Here is an 18,986-nt window from a genome sequence, read left to right as displayed (position 1 = left end):
CTCTCTCTCTCTCCATGTCTCTGTCTCTGTCTCTCTCTCCATGTCTCTCTCTCTCCATGTCTCTCTCTCTCCATGTCTCTCTCTCTCCATGTCTCTCTCTCTCCATGTCTCTCTCTCTCCATGTCTCTCTCTCTCCATGTCTCTCTCTCTCTGTATAACTGACTTTCAAATCTTGTTTTAAGGGGCTGGCGTAGCAGGTAAAGCTGCCACCTGCAGTGCTGGCATCCCATATGGGCACTGGTTCATGTCCCGGCTACTCTACTTCTGATCCAGCTCTCTGCTGTGGCCTGGGAAAGCAGTGGAAGGTGGCCCAAGTGTTTGGGCCCCTGCACCCTCATGGGAGCCCAGAAGAAGCTCCTGGTCCCTGGCTTCAAATTGGTGCAGCTCCGGCCATTGCAGCTATCTGGGGAGTGAACCAGCGGATGGAGGACCTTTCTCTCTGCCTCTGCCTCTCTATAACTCTGCCTTTCGAGTAAAAATACATAAATCTTTAAAAAAAAAAAATAGAGAGGGGGGGAAAAGAGGGAGTGAAATCTTCCATCTGCTGGCTTCCTCCTCCAAATAGCTGCAATTAATGGTACTAATTCTTCTAATCCAGGAACAAGGAATATCTTTCCATTTCACTGTATCCTTGATATTTTCTTTCATCAGTGTTTAATCATTTAACTTGTAGAGATCTCTCACTTCTTCGGCTAAACTTATTCTTACATATTTTATCTCTTTGTAGCCACTGTGAATGAATTTCTTCCTTGATTTCTGTTTTGGTGAGGTCATTATTGGCATATAAGAAAAACTGTTTTTTGTTGCTTTTGTAACCTGCAAATTTACTAATTTAGTTTGGTTCTAACAGCTTTTTGGTGGAATATTTAGGTTTTTCCATGTACAAATCTTGCCATCTGTAAACATGGATGTTTTTACTTTCTAATTTCAATGCCCTTAATTTATTTCTCCTCCCTAATTGTTCTTGCTAATACTTCCAATACCATATTGAATAAGAGTGGGAAAGATGGATATCCTCATCTTGTTCCTGATCTGAAGGGAAATGCTTGAAGCTTTTTCTTGTTCAGTATGATGCTGCTTTTGGTTTGTGATACATAATTCTACAACTTGGAGGTATATTCTTTCTAAGCCTAGTTTGTGAAGGATGTTTATCATGAAAGGATGTTGATTTTGCATTTTTGTTTCATTTTCATTTATTTCTGCTCTGATCCTTATTTCTCTCCTCCTGCTGATTTGGGGTTTGGTTTGTTCTTGTATTTCTAAATTCTTAAGATAGACCTTTAGATCATTTATTTGAAATCTTTCAATATTTTAATTTAAGAACTTTGTTCTATAAACTTCCCTCTTAATACTACTTTTCCCTATATCTCTCATATTTTGAAATGTTGCATTTTCATTTATATTTCTTTCAAAAAAGTTTTCATTTCTTTTTCATTTCTTGAATGACCCACTGGTCATTCGGTAGCATGCTGTTTAATTACCATGTATTTGTAAATGTTGTATTATTGGTTTCTAGTTTTATTCCTTTGTGGTCTAAGAAGATACACGGCATAATTTTAACCTTTTTAAATTTATTGAGGTTTGATTTGTAGCCTAATAGGTGGGTCTATCTTAGAAAACATCCCGTGTGCTTATAAGAATAGTGAGTATTCTGTGATTCTTAGGTGAAAAGTTCTGCAAGTGGCTGTTAGGTTCATTTGATCAATCTAATTGTTCAACTCTGTATCTTTGATCTTCTGTCAAGGATGATCTGTCCATTAATGACATGGGATGTTAAAGTCCCCCACTGTTATTGAATTGGAGCCTATCTCTCCCTTCAGGTCTAATAGCATTTGCTGTATATATGAGTAGTCCTGTGTTGGGTGCATATATATTTGATTGTTACATCTTCTTGCTGAATTGATCCTTTTATCAGTATATGATATCCTTCATCTCTTTATAGTTTTTGGGTTTTTTGGTTTTTTTTTTTTGTTGTTGTTGTTTTTTTTTTTTTTTTTTTTTTTTGACAGGCAGAGTTAGACAGTGAGAGAGAGACAGACAGAAAGGTCTTCTTTCCGTTGGTTCACCCCCCAAAATGGCCGCTATGGCCGGAACTATGCCGATCCGAAGCCAGGAGCCAGGTGCTTCCTCCTGGTCTCCCATGCAGGTGCAGGGCCCAAGCACTTGGGCCATCCTCCACTGCCTTCCCAGGACACAGCAGAGAGCTGGACTGGAAGAGGGGCAACCGGGCCAGAATCCGGTGCCCATGTGGGGTGCCAGCGCCACAGGTGGAGGATTAACCAAGTGAGCCACGGCACCAGTCCCTCTTTTTGTAGTTTTTTATTTAAAGTCTGTTTTATCTGATGTATCTATTGCTTGTTTTTGGTTTCCATTAGCTTGATACGTTACTCTTCCAACTCTTCTATGTGTATCTTTACTTGTGAAGTAGGTTTTTTCTCAATAGTGTATGGTTGTGTCTGGGTATCTATCCATTCAGACAATTTAAATCTTTGACTGTGGAATTTAATCCATTTACATCCAAGGTTAGTATTGATAACAACACCTGTCATTTCATTGATTTGTTACTGATTTTCCATTAGTGAATTAGGTACTGTCGTGTGTGTTCATATTTACCTCTCTCATAGGACTCTACTCGGAATATCTTGTAAGGCGATCTGGAGGTGAATTCTTTCAGCTTTTGCTTATCTAAGAGATACTTTATTTTTCCCTCACTTCTTTTGAGATTTTTATTTATTTGATAGGTAGAGTTACAGGGAGAGACAGAAAAAATGGACTTTGATCCACTGGTTCACTTTCCAAATGGCTGCAATGGCCAAACCTAGGCCAATCTGGAGCCAGGAGCTTCTTCAGAGTCTCCCACATGAGTTCAGAGGCACTTGGGCCATCTTCTACTGCTTTCCTAGGCCGTAAGCCAAGAGCTGGATCAGAAGAGGAGCAGCTGGGACATGAACCATGGGGTGCCAGTGCCACAAACAGAGGCTTAGCCTGCTGTGCTATGTGCTAGCTCCTTTCCTTCACTTCTAAAGGATAACTTTGCTAGATAAAATATTCTCAGTTGGAATTTTCGTTTTCTTTTCAGAACTTAAATTTATCATCCCATTCTCTTCTGGCCTTTACAGTTGCTACTGAGAAATTTGCTGTTTAATCATTTTTCCTCCATATATAACTTGATGTTTTTATCTTACTATGTTTAGGATTCTCAATTTGTCCTTAACTTCTGATAATTTGACTACAGTACACTTTGTAGACAGTCTTTTTTGGTTGAGTTGGCTTGGGGTACTTTGAGCTTCTGGTATCTATATGTCAATACCTCTTTACGGCACCATGGCTCACTAGGCTAATCCTCCACCTGCGGCGCCGGGACCCCAGGTTCTACTCCTGATTGGGGTGCTGGATTCTATCCCAGTTGCTCCTCTTCCAATCCAGCTCTCTGCTGTGGCCTGGGAAGGCAGTGGAGGATGGCCCAAGTGCTTGGGCCCTGCACCCGCATGGGAGAGCAGGAGGAAGCACCTGGCTCCTGGCTTCGGATCGGCATAGTTCCGGCCTTAGTGGCCATTTTGGGGGGTGAACCAACAGAAGGAAGACCTTTCTCTCTCTCTCTCTCACTTTCTAACTCTGCCTGTTAAAGAACTAAATGGAAATGTTGGAACTGAAAAAAAAATTTTTTTGACAGGCAGAGTGGACAGAGAGAGAGAGAGAGAAAGGTCTTCCTTTTTGCCTTTGGTTCACCCTCCAATGGCCGCCGCGGCCGGTGCGCTGCGGCCAGCGCATCACGCTGATCCGAAGCCAGGAGCCAGGTGCTTCTCCTGGTATCCCATGGGGTGCAGGGCCCAAGCACTTGGGCCATCCTCTACTGCACTCCCAGGCCACAGCAGAGAACTGGCCTGGAAGAGGAGCAACCAGGATAGAATCCGGTGCCCTGACCAGGACTAGAACCCGGTGTGTCGGCTCGCAAGGTGGAGGATTAGCCTAGTGAGCCGCGGCACTGGCCTTCCATTTAGTTCTTTTTAATGATTTCTATCCTCTTAGCAAATTTCTCATTCATGTTACTTACTGTTTGCCTCATTTCCTCCCATCTGTCTGTATTCTCCTGCATGACATTCAGTTTCCCTGTGATCATTATTCTGAATTCTATTTCAGGCATTTTGTAGATTTCCCTCAGATCAAGATCTATTTCTGGAGAACTATTGTGTTCTGGAGGTTCCAGACTTCCTTTCTTCATGGTTTCTGTGTCCTTACATTGGCATCTGTGCATCTGGTCTAAGTCCCTTCTTTGTGCAGTATGTTTTGTTGGAAAAGAGGGTATTTTGTAATGAGTTGCAGGGTATCGCAGGCTTGTTGCTTTGGCACTGGTTCTAGGTTAGCCCAGAAGTGTAACCTCAATGATTTCTTTAGTTTTAATCAATGTCACATTTCTCTGGTCTGCAACATTGCGTGGAGGTAGAAGCACAACCTTGAAGTAGATGAGGGCTTCCTAGGGTATGTATCTTCCATCCCAAGAGTAGGGTGTCAATCACGCTAGGCTTTTTGATAAGCAGAGCCTCATTCTTGGTGCAGAGGGATGTCCTCTTAGCCCACTGGGCAATCCTGAATGATGCTGGGGTTGTATCAAATGCTGTGTGTCTAGGACTGTGTGATATGGATGGGAACATCCCTAGGTTCTCCTGGGAGAGTATGATGGTACTGGGGCTGAGAGTACTAGAAACCCTAATCCCAGAACTAGAGGAGGTGTTCAGGTTCTACAAGGTGACAAGATATACTGAAGATTTTGCACTGGTAGGTATGAGTCCAGAAAGGTGGAATGCAGGCAGGTACTTCCCTGGGTCCCATGAGGGAGATTCCAATTTGAGGAAATTAGTACCAATTATCACATTCCTGGCACTGCAAGATTCAGGGGTCATTACCCAGGTTTCCAAAGGTGAGAGCCAGTTGTATTGGGAATGGTAGTAGCCACCTACCTGAAGCGGAGCAATGCAGACGGAGCTCTCCAGATTACCGCAAGTGAGTGCAGGTTATGCCAGAGATTGTAATAGCAATTCAACAGTCCCAGCGCTGCCCACAATTCCTGCACGGCATGCGAGTGATGCTGGTGCTGATGTCCTGGGCTCTCAGCATTGTAAGAGGAGGTACAGAGGGAACATCCTCAGGTCTGGTCCTCTTGGGTTTTTTATGAGCCACTTCTGGTCCTAGCCCCAAGAAGCTGAGGGAAAACCCTCTGGATCAAACAATGAGCACACCTCCGGGGCATATCCCCCCAAATCCCATAGTTTAAGGGTTCAGGGGGTCTGCCTTCCACCCTGGAGAGCACCCTGTCTCTGGTTCTGGTGGTTTTGGGTCACAGTGGGACTGCTTGCTGTCCCCTAAGTCAGAACAGAGTTTAGCAGTTGCTCTACCACAACAAATTGAGTCTGGAACTTTGAGGGAAAGAGGGAGGTAATGTGCCCCCTCCCTTGGGAGAAAAATAGTCACTCAGTTCCTTAGGCTGGACTTTAAGTCAGAGTGGACTGTGAAATCATCCTGTGGCGCCTTCTTGTCACCTTTTCCTAGCAAGGTCATGTACCCCAGCCAGTGGCAGATGCTTTGGTGGCTGTGGCTTCCCTATCACACAGCCTTAGAGTCTCTGCTCTTCCATCATCTTGTAAATGAAAATTCCCATCAGTCCCCTAAGAGCATGGTCCTTGCTTTGTTTTCTGGGTGTTTTTCTGTGGCTGAGATATGGCTTCTCATTATTCAGCCATCTTGGGTTGCCTTTTACGCTGTTTATCTGAAAGTCTATTTTGTCCGAGTATAGCTACTCCTCAATTTTTGTTTCTGTTGCATGGAATATCTTGTTCCATCCTCTAACTTTCAATCTGTGTATATTTTTAGTGGTGAGGCAAATTTCTAGTATACAGCATGTATTTGGGTCTTGATTTTTATCCATTTAGCCGATCTGAATCTTTCTTTTTTTGACAGGCAGAGTTAAAGACAGAGAGAAAGGTCTTCCTTCCGTTGGTTCACCCCTCAAATGGCTGCTACAGCTGGCGCGTTGTGCCGATCCAAAGCCAGGAGCCAGGTGCTTCCTCTTGGTCTCCCATGCGGGTGCAGGACCCAAGCACCTGGGCCATCCTCCACTGCACTCCCGGGCCACAGCAGAGAGCTGGACTGGAAGAGGAGCAACTGGGATAGAATCCGGCACCCCGACTGGGACTAGAACCCGGGGTGCCAGCACCGCAGGCAGATAATTAGCCTAGTGAGCCTCGGCGCCAGACCCGATCTGTATCTTTAGTCCATTTATATTCAAGGGTAGTATTGGTAAGTAAAGAATTATTTCTGACAATCAATTTTATTCAATTTTTTAAATCTGCTGTTTTTGGCCGGCACCACGGCTCAATAGGCTAATCCTCCACCTGCGGCGCCGGCACACCGGGTTCTAGTCCCAGTCAGGGCACCGGATTCTGTCCCGGTTATCCCTTTTCCAGTCCAGCTCTCTGCTGTGGCCCAGGGGTGCAGTGGAGGATGGCCCAAGTGCTTGGGCCCTGCACCCGCATGGCAGACCAGGAGAAGCACCTGGCTCCTGCCTTCAGATCAGCGCGGTACGCCGGCCACAGCGGCCATTGGAGGGTGAACCTCTCTCTCTCTCTCTCTCACTGTCCACTCTGCCTGTCAAAAAAAAAAAAAAAAAAAAAAAAAAAAAAAACCTGTTTTTTCCTTTCTTGCTCATCCTTGTGGTTTGGTGATTTCCTGAATTGATAAGGCTGAAATAATTTATAATCCCTATAATCCCCTTTTGTCTGCTTATTTGCTCTCCTAGTGGTTGTTCTATGTTCATATGTTTCCATGATGCACAATTATCTTTCACTTTCTCCTGGATGCAGGACTCTCTTGAGCATATTTGTGGTCTTGGTCTGGTGGTGATGAATTCCTGCAGGTTTTGCTTGTCTTAGAAAATCTTTGTTCTCCTTCATTCATGAAGGCTAGCTTTGCTGGGTTATTTTTTCTGGTTGACAGGGTTTTTTTTTGTTTTTGTTTTTTCCCCCTCTTTCGGAATGTGGAATATCATCCCACTCCCTCATGGTTTGTGTTTTCTGCTGAGACATCTACTCTGAATCTAAAGGCGGTTCCCTTAGATGTCTCTTGGTGATTGTTGCCTCCTTGTGTTGTAGTTTTGGCAGTTCGATTATGATGTATCTCAATACAAGTGTTTTCTGTTCAGTCTATTTTGGGCCCTCTGAGCTGCCTGTGTTTGCATTTCCATGTCTTTCTCCAGATTATAAAGTTTTCACCTAGCACTTCATTGATTAGGGTTTTCTATGCCTTTTCTCCTTCAGGGCTACCCCGAAATCAAACCTTTGTTTACTTAATGGTGTCCTGGAGGTCTTGCAGGCTCTGTTCATTCTTTTTAATTTTTTTCTATTTCTAAATATCCCAATAGGGGGGAAAAAAAGACCTAGCTTCAAATTCAAATATTCTTTCTTCTGTTGAATCAAGACCATTGTTGAGGCTTTCTACTGCACTTTTCTTTTTATATTTTTTTAAAGATTTTATTCATTTATTTGAGAAGTAGAGTTACAGTGAGAGGCACAGAGAGAAAGGTCTTCCTTCCACTGGTTCATTCCCAAGTGGCCACAACAGCCGGAGCTGTGCCAATCCTAAGCCAGGAGCCAAGTGCTTCTTCCCAGTCTCCCATGCAGGTGCAGGGGCCCAAACACTTGGGCCATCCTCTACTGCTTTCCTAGGCCATAGCAGAGAGCTGAACTGGAAGAGGAGCAGCCGGGACTAGAACCAGCACCAATATGGGATGCCAGCATCGCAGATGGAGGATTAACCTACTGTGCCACGGTGCTGGCCCCTGTACTTTTCATTTGACTTGTCTTCAGAATTTCTAAGATATTTCTATTTGCTTCTTCATCAAGATCTCTCTTAGCTGAAATCCTCATTGACATAATGCATTGTTTCCTTCATTTCCTTAAACGGTGTGTATTCTGTTGTGTCTCTTTAAGCATCCTTAGAATCATGGTTTTGAATTTTTTATCAGGCATTTCATAAATCCCTTTTCCATTGGCATCTGTTATTAAAGTGTTATTGCATTCTTTGAAGAAACCATATTACCTTGTTTTAAATACTTGTGTCCCCATGTTGACCTGTGTGAAGCTGTTGTATCATTTGTCTCAATTTCAAAAGATTATTTTTGTAATGAAAAGCTTTTTCCTCAATGTGTATTGTCAAGTGTTGGTTTAGTAGACTTCCTTTGGCTTTGGCTCTAGGTAGGTGCTGTAGTGTTGCCTCGTCTTCCATTATCACTATGCTCAATGACAGCACCTATGGGGGGAGGGATGGGGTACTCCTCTCAGACCCAACAGAGATGTATGGTCCTCAGTGGCAGCCCAAGGAGTGAGGCTGTGGTCATGAGAGCACTGGACATCGGTCTGTGGTGGCTGGGGGCACAGTGGCACTGGACCAAGGTCCAACCAAGGCACACAGATCTCCACAGTTGCCCAAAGTGGTGGAGTAAGAAGGCCACGTCCTGCTAGCAGCAGCCTGAACTCTGGTGGGAGGCTGGTTCCCACAGCATCACTCCCAGGTCTCTGCATCACCTTGCCTGCATTTTCTCCCCTGCCCCCCAGTAATTACTTTATCTGTGCTATGCTGTGTGAGGGTGAGGGATAAATGGAATGGACAGCTTCATGGCCATCAAAACCACAACACAAGATCATTCCTGTGTCTCAGAGCCCATCCACACCAGAGCAGCGAGGGAGCAGGACCGAGGCCGACACAGTTATGGGCTGTCTGTTGCTAGACAGATTTGTGATCTGACACTGCTGAAATGAGCCACAGTTGATGCTGGCTGGGATGTAAGTCTAATCTATTGGGGCCATAAGTCTTGCTTAGAACTACGATGGGTCCAGGGGCTCTTTCTTCAGCCACTGTCCTGGAGCTAGGGACCATTAGGATCTGCCCAGTGTTGTGTGTTACTAGTCTGGTACTGAATTTCTTGATGTAGTCCTGTGCTCACGTTGGTGTCCTACTTCCCTGTGACTGGAGTTCTAATCCCTGCTGTCTGCCTGTGGTTGGGGGAAAGGTGGTAAAGGCAGTCGCTCGGCTGCCCAGCCTAACACAAGGTTGGGCCACACCTAGGTCTCGCAGTCTCGGGTGCACACCAAGCCTGTGAGAAGCTAGTGGTGATAAAGCCAAAATGCATCCATCCCACCAATGCACCGGTCTCTCTCTGATGCCAGGCAAGATCCAGGACTTGGTCTAGGTGTAGGATGGAGCTTTTGGGCTTTATCTGTTGCAGAGTCTCAATGGTAGCTGGCCCAGCACCGAGTTCCAAAACAAAGTCCTGAGCTCATTTTCCTGTCCCATTCCCCAGGGGCTCGGTTGTCTGCCAAGAGATGGGGAGGGGTAGTGGTGGAAGCAGACCTTTGGATGCCAGGCTGAGGAGGGTCTGGCTCTGTCTGCATGCGTCAACCAGGGAGCAGGGTGCATGTGGCCCTGCCCAGTGCTAGGTTTCACCACAGTGAGCCTGGTGCTGGTTTTCAAGTCTAAAGTCTGGACTTCATTCTCTCTCTCTCTTCCTGACTCAAGTGAGAGATGCAGAGTCTCTCCATATTGGACTTCTTGTAGCCGTGGGAGGGAACACATAGACAAAGCTCCTTCTTGCAATCTTCCTGGTTCCTTTCTTGTATTGTATTAAGACGAGGCACTGTGGTCTCTCACCTGGCCTGCTCAGCTCTTGTGAGTTGGTGAATGAATAGCTGTTCAAATCGCTGTCTCCCTGGGAAGACAGTCACTGGAGTGTCTCACCCAGCTGCCCTGTCATGCTGCCTCCTCTGTGGTGTAATCTGAGTCTGATGCTTGTTGGTTACCTTTTTATCAGGATGCACTGTCCATTGATGAAAGTGGAGTGTTAAAGTTGCCAGCTATTATTGTACTACAGTCTTTCGCCCTTTAGATCTAATAATTTTTGCTTTATACAATTAGATACTTCAATACAGGGTACATATAAGTGTACCTAAAAATTTTTGAAAAATGGTAATTAAAAGATAAATTTAGGGGTCTGGTATTGTGGTATAGCAGGTAAAGCCGCTGCCTGCAGTGGCAGCATCCCATATGGGCACCGGTTCAAGTCCCGATTGCTCCACTTCCAATCCTTCTCCCTGCTAATGCACCTGGGAAAACAGCAGAAGATGGTCCAAGTCCTTGGGTCCCTGCACCCACGTGGGAGACTGGAAAGAAGCTACTAGCTTCTAGCTTTGATTGGCCCAGCTCTGGCCATTCCAGCCATCTGGAGAGTGAATTAATGGATAGAAGATTCTCTCTCTCTCTCTCTCTCTCTCTCTCTCTCTCTCTCTCTCTCTCTAACTCTGCCTTTCAAATACATAAATAAATCCTCTAAGAAAATAAACTTCATTTTGGTGCAAAAACAATGTTGAAAGCCATAGGTTTTTTTTTTTTCTAATACACATTTTTTCCATGAGCTTTTTAAGCCTCCAGTATGCATGGACTTCAAATATTTTTGCACAAAATGAACTCATTTTTTTATTACATATTCCACATTTTAAGTTCCTTATGTTTCTATAAGGTTTGTCTTTATCTACTTGGAAGGGCAGAAACTCAATCCAGGTCTCCCACGTGGGTGACAAGGACCCAACTACCTGTACCATTACCCACAGCATCCCTGAGTATACATTGGCAGGAAACTAGAATGGAGACGTGGCTAGGAATCAAACCTGGGCATTCCGATATGCATGTGGGAGTCCCAAGCTGTGTTTTGTTTGTTGGTTTTTTTTTTTTTTTAAAGATTTATTCACTTGAGAGGCAGAGTTATAGTCAGAGATGGAGACACAGAGAGGTACTCCCTCCACTGATTCACCCCCCAAATGGCCACAGCAGACAGAGCTGGGCCTATCCAAAGAAAGGAGCCAGGAGCTTCTTCCAGGTCTCCCACATGGGTTCAGGAACCCAAGCACTTGGGCCATCTTCTGCTGCTTTGCCAGGCACATTAGCAGGAAGCTGGATTGGAAATAGAGCAACTGGGACTCTCAGATGGGATCCCGGCATCACAGGCAGTGACTTAACCCACTATGTCACAATGCCGGCCCTTCACTGGATCAAAGCTAAAGCAGAACTGAAATACTTTTTTTTTTAAGATTTATTTAAGATTAGTTTGTTTACTTAGGAGGCAGAGCTGCAGACAGAGGGAGAGACAGATCCTCCATCCACTGGTTCACTCCCCAAATGGCTACAATGGCCAGAGCTGGTCCAGGCCAAACCCAGGAGCTTCTTTCAGGTCTCCCACGTGGGTGCAGGGGCCCAGGGATTTGGGCCATCTTCTACTGCTTTCCCAGGCCACAGCAGGGAGCTTTATTGGAAGTGGAGCCAGCCAGGACTTGAACCAGTGCCCACATGGGATGCCAGTGCCACAGGTAGAAGTTAATTGACTATGCCACAATGCCAGTCCCTGAAATACTTTTTGAAAGTGGATGAGTTGGGGGCCGGCACTGTGGTGTAGCAGGTGGGGCCACTGCCTGCAGTACTGGCATCCCATATGGGCTCCAATTCAAGTCCTGGCTGCTCCGCTTCCAATCCAGCCCTCTGCTGTGGCCTGGGAGGATGGCCCAAGTCCTTGGGCCCCTGCACCCACGTGGGAGACCTGGAAGAAGCTCCTGGATTCGGATGGGCACAGCTCCGTCTGTTGTGGCCATCTGGGGAGTGAGCCAGTGGATGGAAGACTTCTCCCTGTCTCTACCTCTCTCTGTAACTCTTCCTAATAAATAAATCTTTTAAAAAAAGACAGTGGACGGCGTGTAAAGCAATTAGTATTCTTAAAATCGTTGTTAAGCACTTGAATTTGCCAATTTGTACTTGCCAAAATTTACCAAAATACAAATTCAAATGAAACAAAAGAAAATAACTCCATCAACATGAAAAGGTCTCAAACATAACTGTACATAGTAAGAGGAAGATACTAAGACATGACTTCCAAATACATACAACAGAGATGGATTTTTTGGCACGGCAGTTAACACTGCTTGAGATGCCCACATCCCATATCTAGGTGCCTGGGTCCGAACGCCAGCTCTGCTCCCTAGTCTATCTGCTAATGTGCGTGCTGGGAGGCAGCAGGGGGTGCTCACGTAGTGGGACCCCTGCCACCACGTGGGTGATCTGGATCAAGTTCTCGGCTTCAGCCTGCCCCAGAGTTTATGGGCATTTGGGGGCCGAACAAGTGAGTGGGAGATCCTCTCTCTGCTGCCCCCTCCTGGAAGGTTCACAGCTGCCAGGTCCAGCATCCATTCTCTGGGGTGAAGGCTTGGGCCGTGACCTCAGTGGACGCTGGACGCTGCTCTGTTAGGGCCAATCTGTCAGGTTGCAGGTACAAGTTTCAGTTTAAGATCGGTGTGCACCATGTAGTCAAGATTAGGACCGTGTCATTGTGGTATAGAAGGTTGGAGTACAACGCCCTCTGGGGGTTGGGAGGGTAAGTGTTCCCCAAGAACCCTCCAAGCTTGAGGGCTTGCTGATGTTACCCATACTGTGGGTAACCCATACCATGCTACTCCAAGCTGTGAGGTGGTGGGGAGGCCCTGGAGACCCCCCAGAGTGGCCATCCCACCTGGCCCACACTCAGAACTCGGGTTAGCATGGTGGCAGGGGAACACCAAAGACAAAAGGGGAGAGCTCAGAAGATCGGAACAGCTAATGGCACCAAAGGCAGCTTGGTTAGGCAGCCTGCAGAAAACCTGTGCCCAGCCACACCATGAGGTCTGTGGCTTCCCAAGTTCGCCTGCATTTCCACCTGCCTCTGATGGCGGTGCTCAGAGTGGAGGCAGGCAGCAGGCCGTTGAGTTTCATAGGAACCTGCCGGTGAAGGGGAGACCTGAGAGATGGGTCGGGAGACCCCAGGAACCTCTAACACAGGGATCAAATTCACGACCTTTGTCCACCCAGGCACTTGAGGTTGGTGAGAAGCAGCAAAGTCTGACTCTGTATCCAAACCCAGGCTCCAGTCCCAATTATCCCACACCCTGCGTGTGTTCCTGGCAAGGTGGTGAGCCTGGCTCTGCCTTGGCTATAGAATTCATCACAACATAACCTGCCAGGGGAGGGGTCAGGGCCAATGAGTTGATACAGGTAGAGGGTGTAGGCGATGACTGACCTCTGGTAGCGGATGCTTGTACATGCTGGCCATTGAGCAGCCTCAGGGAAAACTCAGGGCACCGACTGCAGACCGAGGGCTGGTGATGCACAAGGGAAACCAGACCAGTAGGATGTGGCACAAATACAAGGGGACTTCAGAAATTCAGAGGGAAATGGAACCAAGATGCTTGCTTTGGTGTGAAGAGATTTTTCAATCCATGACTGTTCTATAATATTTTCCACGAACGTTTTGAACATTCTGCCTATCTGAAGGACTTGGTCTAATTTCCATTTAGTTTAACACCCAGCACTTAAAAAATTATTTATTTGAAAGGCAGAGTTATAGAGAAAGAGAGAGGTCTTCTACCTGCTGGTTTACTCCCCACATGGTGGTAAGGGCTGGAGCTGTGCTGATCTGAAGCCAGGAGCTTCTTCCGGCCTTCCCACACAGGTGCAGGGACCCAAGGACTTGGGCCATCTTCCACTGCTTTCCCAGGTCATAGCAGAGAGCTGGATCAGAAGTGGAGCAGCCAAGACATGAACAGGTGCCCATATGGGATACCAGCACTGCAGGCGGCGGCTTTACCCGCTACACCACAGTGCCAGCCCCGTCACCCAGCACTTCTATAACTTTGCTGTAAGCTCCTGAAGTCCTAGACAGTGACGCACACACGTTTGGCTGCAGCACCTGGCCATGCTGGCAGGGTCTACTTACCTGCTGCCTCCTTGTTCCATTTGTGACCCCGATGCCAAAACAGAGCTTTCCCAAGGCTCGGGGTCCTTCTCCAGAAGCCAACATTTCTGCCTTTCTCCTAAAATAGTGTTCACTCAGCAAAGCTTTGGAACCAGAGTTGTTGACATTCTTTGAGACCAAGTGAGAGTCTGTATGATTGGAAACTTGGGCCGGCACCGCAGCTCACTAGGCTAATCCTCTGCCTGCGGCGCCGGCACCCCGGGTTCTAGTCCCAGTTGGGGCACCGGGTTCTAGTCCTGGTTGCCCCTCTTCCAGGCCAGCTCTCTGCTGTGGCCCAGGAGTGCAGTGGAGGATGGCCCAAGTGCTTGGGCCCTGCACCCCATGGGATACCAGGATAAGAACCTGGCTCCTGGCTTCGGATCAGCACGGTGCGCTGGTGGCAGTGCACCGGCCGCAGTGGCCATTGGAGGGTGAACCAACGGTAAAAGGAAGACCTTTCTCTCTGTCTCTCTGTCCACTCTGCCTGTCAAAAAAAAAAAAAAAGTGACATGGAAACTTGGCACCCTCAGCCACACAATAGCTGTCAGCCCTGAGAGCTGGCCACATGCATTCCCTAGCCTAAGTAAATCCAGCAGGGGGCGCACCCTCCCATCTTTCTGTTGATAGGAAGGATTTTAGCGCTGTGTGTTGGAGCGGTCTGAAAGCAGGACAGAGGTGGGCTGCTCCCTCGGCAAAGGCAGGCATTTCTGGATTGAGGGCTGTTAAGCTCCTCATGGGAGTCTGCTGTCAAGTCATTTTTCCTTGTCATTTGAAAATTTAAACCAGAAAACTGTCTAATGACAGTCTGCAGCAAAGCCAGGCTCCCTATAACCGTGCACAAGGTCAAAGGTGGAATGTGGGGGAAGGCGCGGCGGGCCCAGGGGACTCCACCCTTTGGCTCTGGTCCTCCTGCGCACATTCCTCAGGTGCCTGAAGACATCTCTTCCTCCAGCCTGGCTGTGGAGCCAAATCTGGAGGCCTAAATGCAGTTTCAAAAGCATATGATGACTGGCTTTTACTAATAGGATAAAATTTGGCCTCGAATGATTTTTTTATATAAAAACAGAGGTGAGCGTTTGGTATCTGGGTTGGGTTGGCCTCACCCCATATCGGAGTTCCCGGGGCTCAAATCCTGCCTTCCTTCCTGCTTCCTGCTAATGGCACCGGGAGGTAGCAGGTGAGGGCTCACATACCTGGGGCCTTGCCCCCTATGTGGGAGACCCAGACTGAGTTCCGGCTGCCCTGCTTTGGCCTGGCCCAGCCCTGGCTGTTCTGGGCATTTAGGGGGCGAGTCAGCAGATGGCAGTGCAAGGTGTGCGCTGGACACCTTGCAGGCAGGTCAATCCATCTGTCTCTCTGCCTTTCAAATACAATTTAAAATTAAAAAAAAAGTAAACTCATGCAGAAGCTTTGAGGATTTGTGAAGCTTAAAGCACCTCCTTTGCACTTGGGATATTCCCTCCGGTTGCAATGAGGGGAACCAGTAGCTGCAGGACAGAGGCAAGAGGGGGCTGTTGACCCTGACCAAGGGCAGTGCATGGTGCAGTTCTGGGCAGGAACCGCATCCGACTGCAGTGGCTCCAACAGCCCAACGAAGAGCGGCTCTGGGGGCTGGCAGTGGTGCAGGAACCACCCCCGGGCTGCCTGGGAAACATGGGGAAAAACAGCCACAGGAAGCCACCGCTCCCTTAAGGAGTAGAGGAATAAGGAAAAGAGGCACCCACACCCATTGGAAGCTGGAGCTCCCAGGAAGCAACAAAGGACTTCCACCTGCTCCCACAGGTGGAACCCAGCCAGAGAGGGCCTGGAGAGAACCCAAGGATTCAGCCTCTGGAGGGCAGGGCAATTCTTTGTCGGAGCGAGGGAGATGGTATACATAGTGGCTACAGGGGAACCCACCAGGAGTAGGAAAAGGACTGTCCAGGGGTGCCTGTTATGAACAGGGAAAGAGCCTCCCCTCTGGCAACTTCTCACTGGGCAACTGGATTTTTTTCAAGATTTTATTTATTTGAAAGACAGAGTTATAGAGAGGTAGAGACAGAGGTCTTCCATCCGCTGGTTCACTCCCCAGATGGCTGCAACAGCCAGAGCTGCACCAGTATCCAGGAGCTTCCTCCGGGTCTCCCATGTGGATGCAGGGGCCCAAGGACCGGGGCCATCTTCTACTGCAGGCCATAGCAGAGAATTGGATCGGAAGAGCAGCCAGGACTAGAACCGGCGCCCATATGGGATGCTGGCACTTCAGGTCAGGATGTTAACCTACTGTGCCCAGCACTGGCCCCTGGACAACTAAATTTCTCAGAACGTGGCCACCACTCAGGGCCAATGATTCCCTTCAAGGTCATCACTGGCCACTCCGCAGCCTTCTATTTAACAAATGGTTCCAGGGTGGGGACAACACAGTTCTACATTTTCTGCTCATTCCTGGATCCTACCTTAACAGTTGCCTTTAGTGAGCACAGAGCCAAGGGCTGGAGAAAACAAGGAAGTCGAGATTCTTGTTGGGTAACAGTTTATTCAAAGGAAGTCTTGCTTGACCCAGGAATTCACTTACATGGAGGTAGCTGCAGTAAGAATCTGTTCCTTGTGATCACCCAGGACAATCAGACATCCCACAGCCGATGCCAATCAACTTAGCAGAAGAACCCTCAGAAGCAGGAAAGAAAATTGGATGATTGTCTCCTTGGCACCGCATTTGGCCACGTGTTTTTATATTTTATTTTTAAGCTAAAGAAAATACTCCTGAGCAGGGTTAGTTCTTGAAGCAATAAACATGATATATATATGTATATATAATAAAAATCAAAGAATAATAGGTAACAGTGGGAAAGGACCTTCGGACCTAATCCTCTTTTTGTCCAAGGCAACGCACAGCCCTTGAGAGCGCCCTGTCCAGGTCAGGGGTAGGGAGATGAGCAGGGATTGGAAACGCCTCTGTCCATGCCCAGTCCAGTGTTCCTCTCAACCCTCTGTACGCATTGCCAGCCCCAGGACACTGTAGGGTGGCACGTTCATTAATGCATACCAGGCCGCTTCTATGGTAATGACACAGGTGTGTGCAATGGGGACTTCCTTTCTCTTTTCTTGGACCCTTTGGCAGCCTGGAGCTGGACTCAAGGCCACCAGGCTGAGGGGCAAACCAAAACGCTCACTCCTGGAGGGCTGGGGTCCAAAGACCTCACCTTGCAGTTCTGGTTAGGAGGGGCCAGAGCAGCAGGGAAACAAAGCACGTATCAGGGGTTAGAAAGTCCCAGTAAGCCTTGGGACATTCCCAGGAAGATGGGGTCCATTTGGTTGTTATCTATGAGCCTCTCTGCCCTGAGCCCCAGGAAATACCTGCTAAGTGAAGGAATGGTTAAAGGGAGGAACATCTCTACACCCAACAAATGAGCCAAGGCAAGGACGGTGGTTGGCTGGAGGTAGAAAAAGCTTCACACGCCCACACTGAACCCTGTGGGGTGCTCTCTGTGACGTGGGGTGGGGGACAGCAATCCTAGAGTCCCCTGGTCCATGGGCCTCTGCTTGGGGGCACGTCCAGGGCCTGTCACAGCAAGCAGTGACACAAGGAGAAATAGTCATCCTGTGTGGTGCAGCCAGGAAGCCTTGCCCCATCCCCAGACGCCTCATGCCTGGTGCCAGCAATGTCCCTTGGTGGCAGGAAGGCAGAAGCAGCCTTCCAGTGCACACAGCCACACCTCTGCCTGGCTTGTGATCCTTTCCTCTCTTTCTTGACTTCAACCTGAACTCCTGCTCCACCCACCTCACGCCTACACCTCTCCCTAGCTTTCACCAACTTGTCTTCCTCTTCACCCCTGGCCTCACACCTTACTCACCTACTGTCTTCCCCACCCTATGACCTTAGTGAATACATCCCCCCCTAAGTCCATGAACCCAGTTCCAGCCTGGCCCACCCATCTCCTCCCCCATCCCACTGTGTCAAAGCAAGTGCAATAGGTGACTAGGAATTCATCTTAGCGGGGTTCAGATATTATAATGAAAGTCTAGGTAAAAAAAAAAAAACAAGCAACCAAGGCCATGGCTACAGCTCCTAGTTAAAGTGACTCCTCTCTCTCTCAGGCAGCAGGTCCTCACCCAGACTGCTAGAATTTCTATTCTCCATTGTCATGACAATTCCTTTTTTTCCAACTCTGACTTCCGAAGTAGTTATTCTACTTTTACTCACTCGCTCTCATCTCTGCTCCTTAATACTAGTAATTCCTTAGAGACGTGCAACCTTACCGAACTGGCCACCCTGTGTAGGCACTCTAACGTTTCCAAATGCAACAGGAGCAGCCCGTGAGTGGCTCTGGTTTAAAATGTGTACACCCCACACATCATTCCTCCAGGCACAATGGCTATTCGGTAATCACTAGCAGCTTGGACCCTTGCTGGTGGCAGGAGGGGGCTGTAAGTGGTGATGGCAGGAGCTGTAAAGAACACAGGCCTCATTCTAGCAAACGACATTTTCCAAAAGACCCCATAAGGTGGGTGGGTCACTGCCTTAGGCATCTCGACAGTTGAAACCGCAGCAGCTCCCTGCGTAAGATCCAGGGGGTGCTCAAGCACGCAGAGACCGCAGGAAGGGATGCACCATCGCCGGCTGTGGGTTAGAGGCAGCGATGGGTCTGCACGGCAGGCTCTCGCTCCCTTCCCCGCTCCCTGCTTAGGGTGGCTGCAGAGTTCCCGTTGGGCATGAGAGCCACTGCAGGTCCTGGAAGCGGACTCAGATCTGGCTGGCGATGGTGCTGTCCTTGGGGAAGGTGTAGCTCAGCGGCGCCTCATAGAGGCTGCCCCCGTCGGTGCTGAGGTCATCGTCGTCGTCATCCACGTCGTCCAGCACCTTACTGGGCAGCTTCTTGAGCCTGCTGAAACAGTAGAGGGCTTGGCTCCCGGCCTGCGGCTGGGGCTCATCTTTAGATGCAGGGTCCACCCCCCTCTGCACAGAAGCACCTGAACTTAACCCCTCTGCACCCGACGGTTCCTTTAGCAACAGGGCATGGAAAGCTAGAGTTAGGGTGGGCCAGGCCCAGTATTATTATTTTTCTCCAAGATGGCTTGGTGGGTGCTATTGCTGTTCCCATCTGAATTGAAAATTTTTATATGCAGTATTTTTGAAATGTGATCCCTCTAA

General features: G+C 48.1%; 1 protein-coding gene across 4 annotated transcripts in view; it reads right to left on the bottom strand.

Moving 5' to 3' along the window:
- Positions 1 to 16,350: 16,350 nt before the first annotated feature.
- The window catches only part of CGNL1 (cingulin like 1), a 176,369-nt gene continuing 173,733 nt past the window's right edge, over positions 16,351 to 18,986 (bottom strand). For 3 of the 4 annotated variants that reach the window (XM_062205997.1, XM_062205998.1, XM_062205996.1), the window contains exon 19: positions 16,351 to 18,720. In XM_062205997.1, the coding sequence (XP_062061981.1) occupies positions 18,579 to 18,720 (142 nt within the window). In that variant the 3' untranslated portion in view covers positions 16,351 to 18,578. The remainder of the gene's footprint in view (positions 18,721 to 18,986) is intronic. The other variant, XM_062206000.1, reaches the window with a different exon arrangement.

This window comes from Lepus europaeus, chromosome 11 (assembly GCF_033115175.1).
Source record: "Lepus europaeus isolate LE1 chromosome 11, mLepTim1.pri, whole genome shotgun sequence".
NCBI lineage: Eukaryota > Metazoa > Chordata > Mammalia > Lagomorpha > Leporidae > Lepus > Lepus europaeus.
The sequence above is the reverse complement of the archived record's forward strand: the minus strand, read 5'-3'. Positions and strand labels throughout refer to the sequence as shown.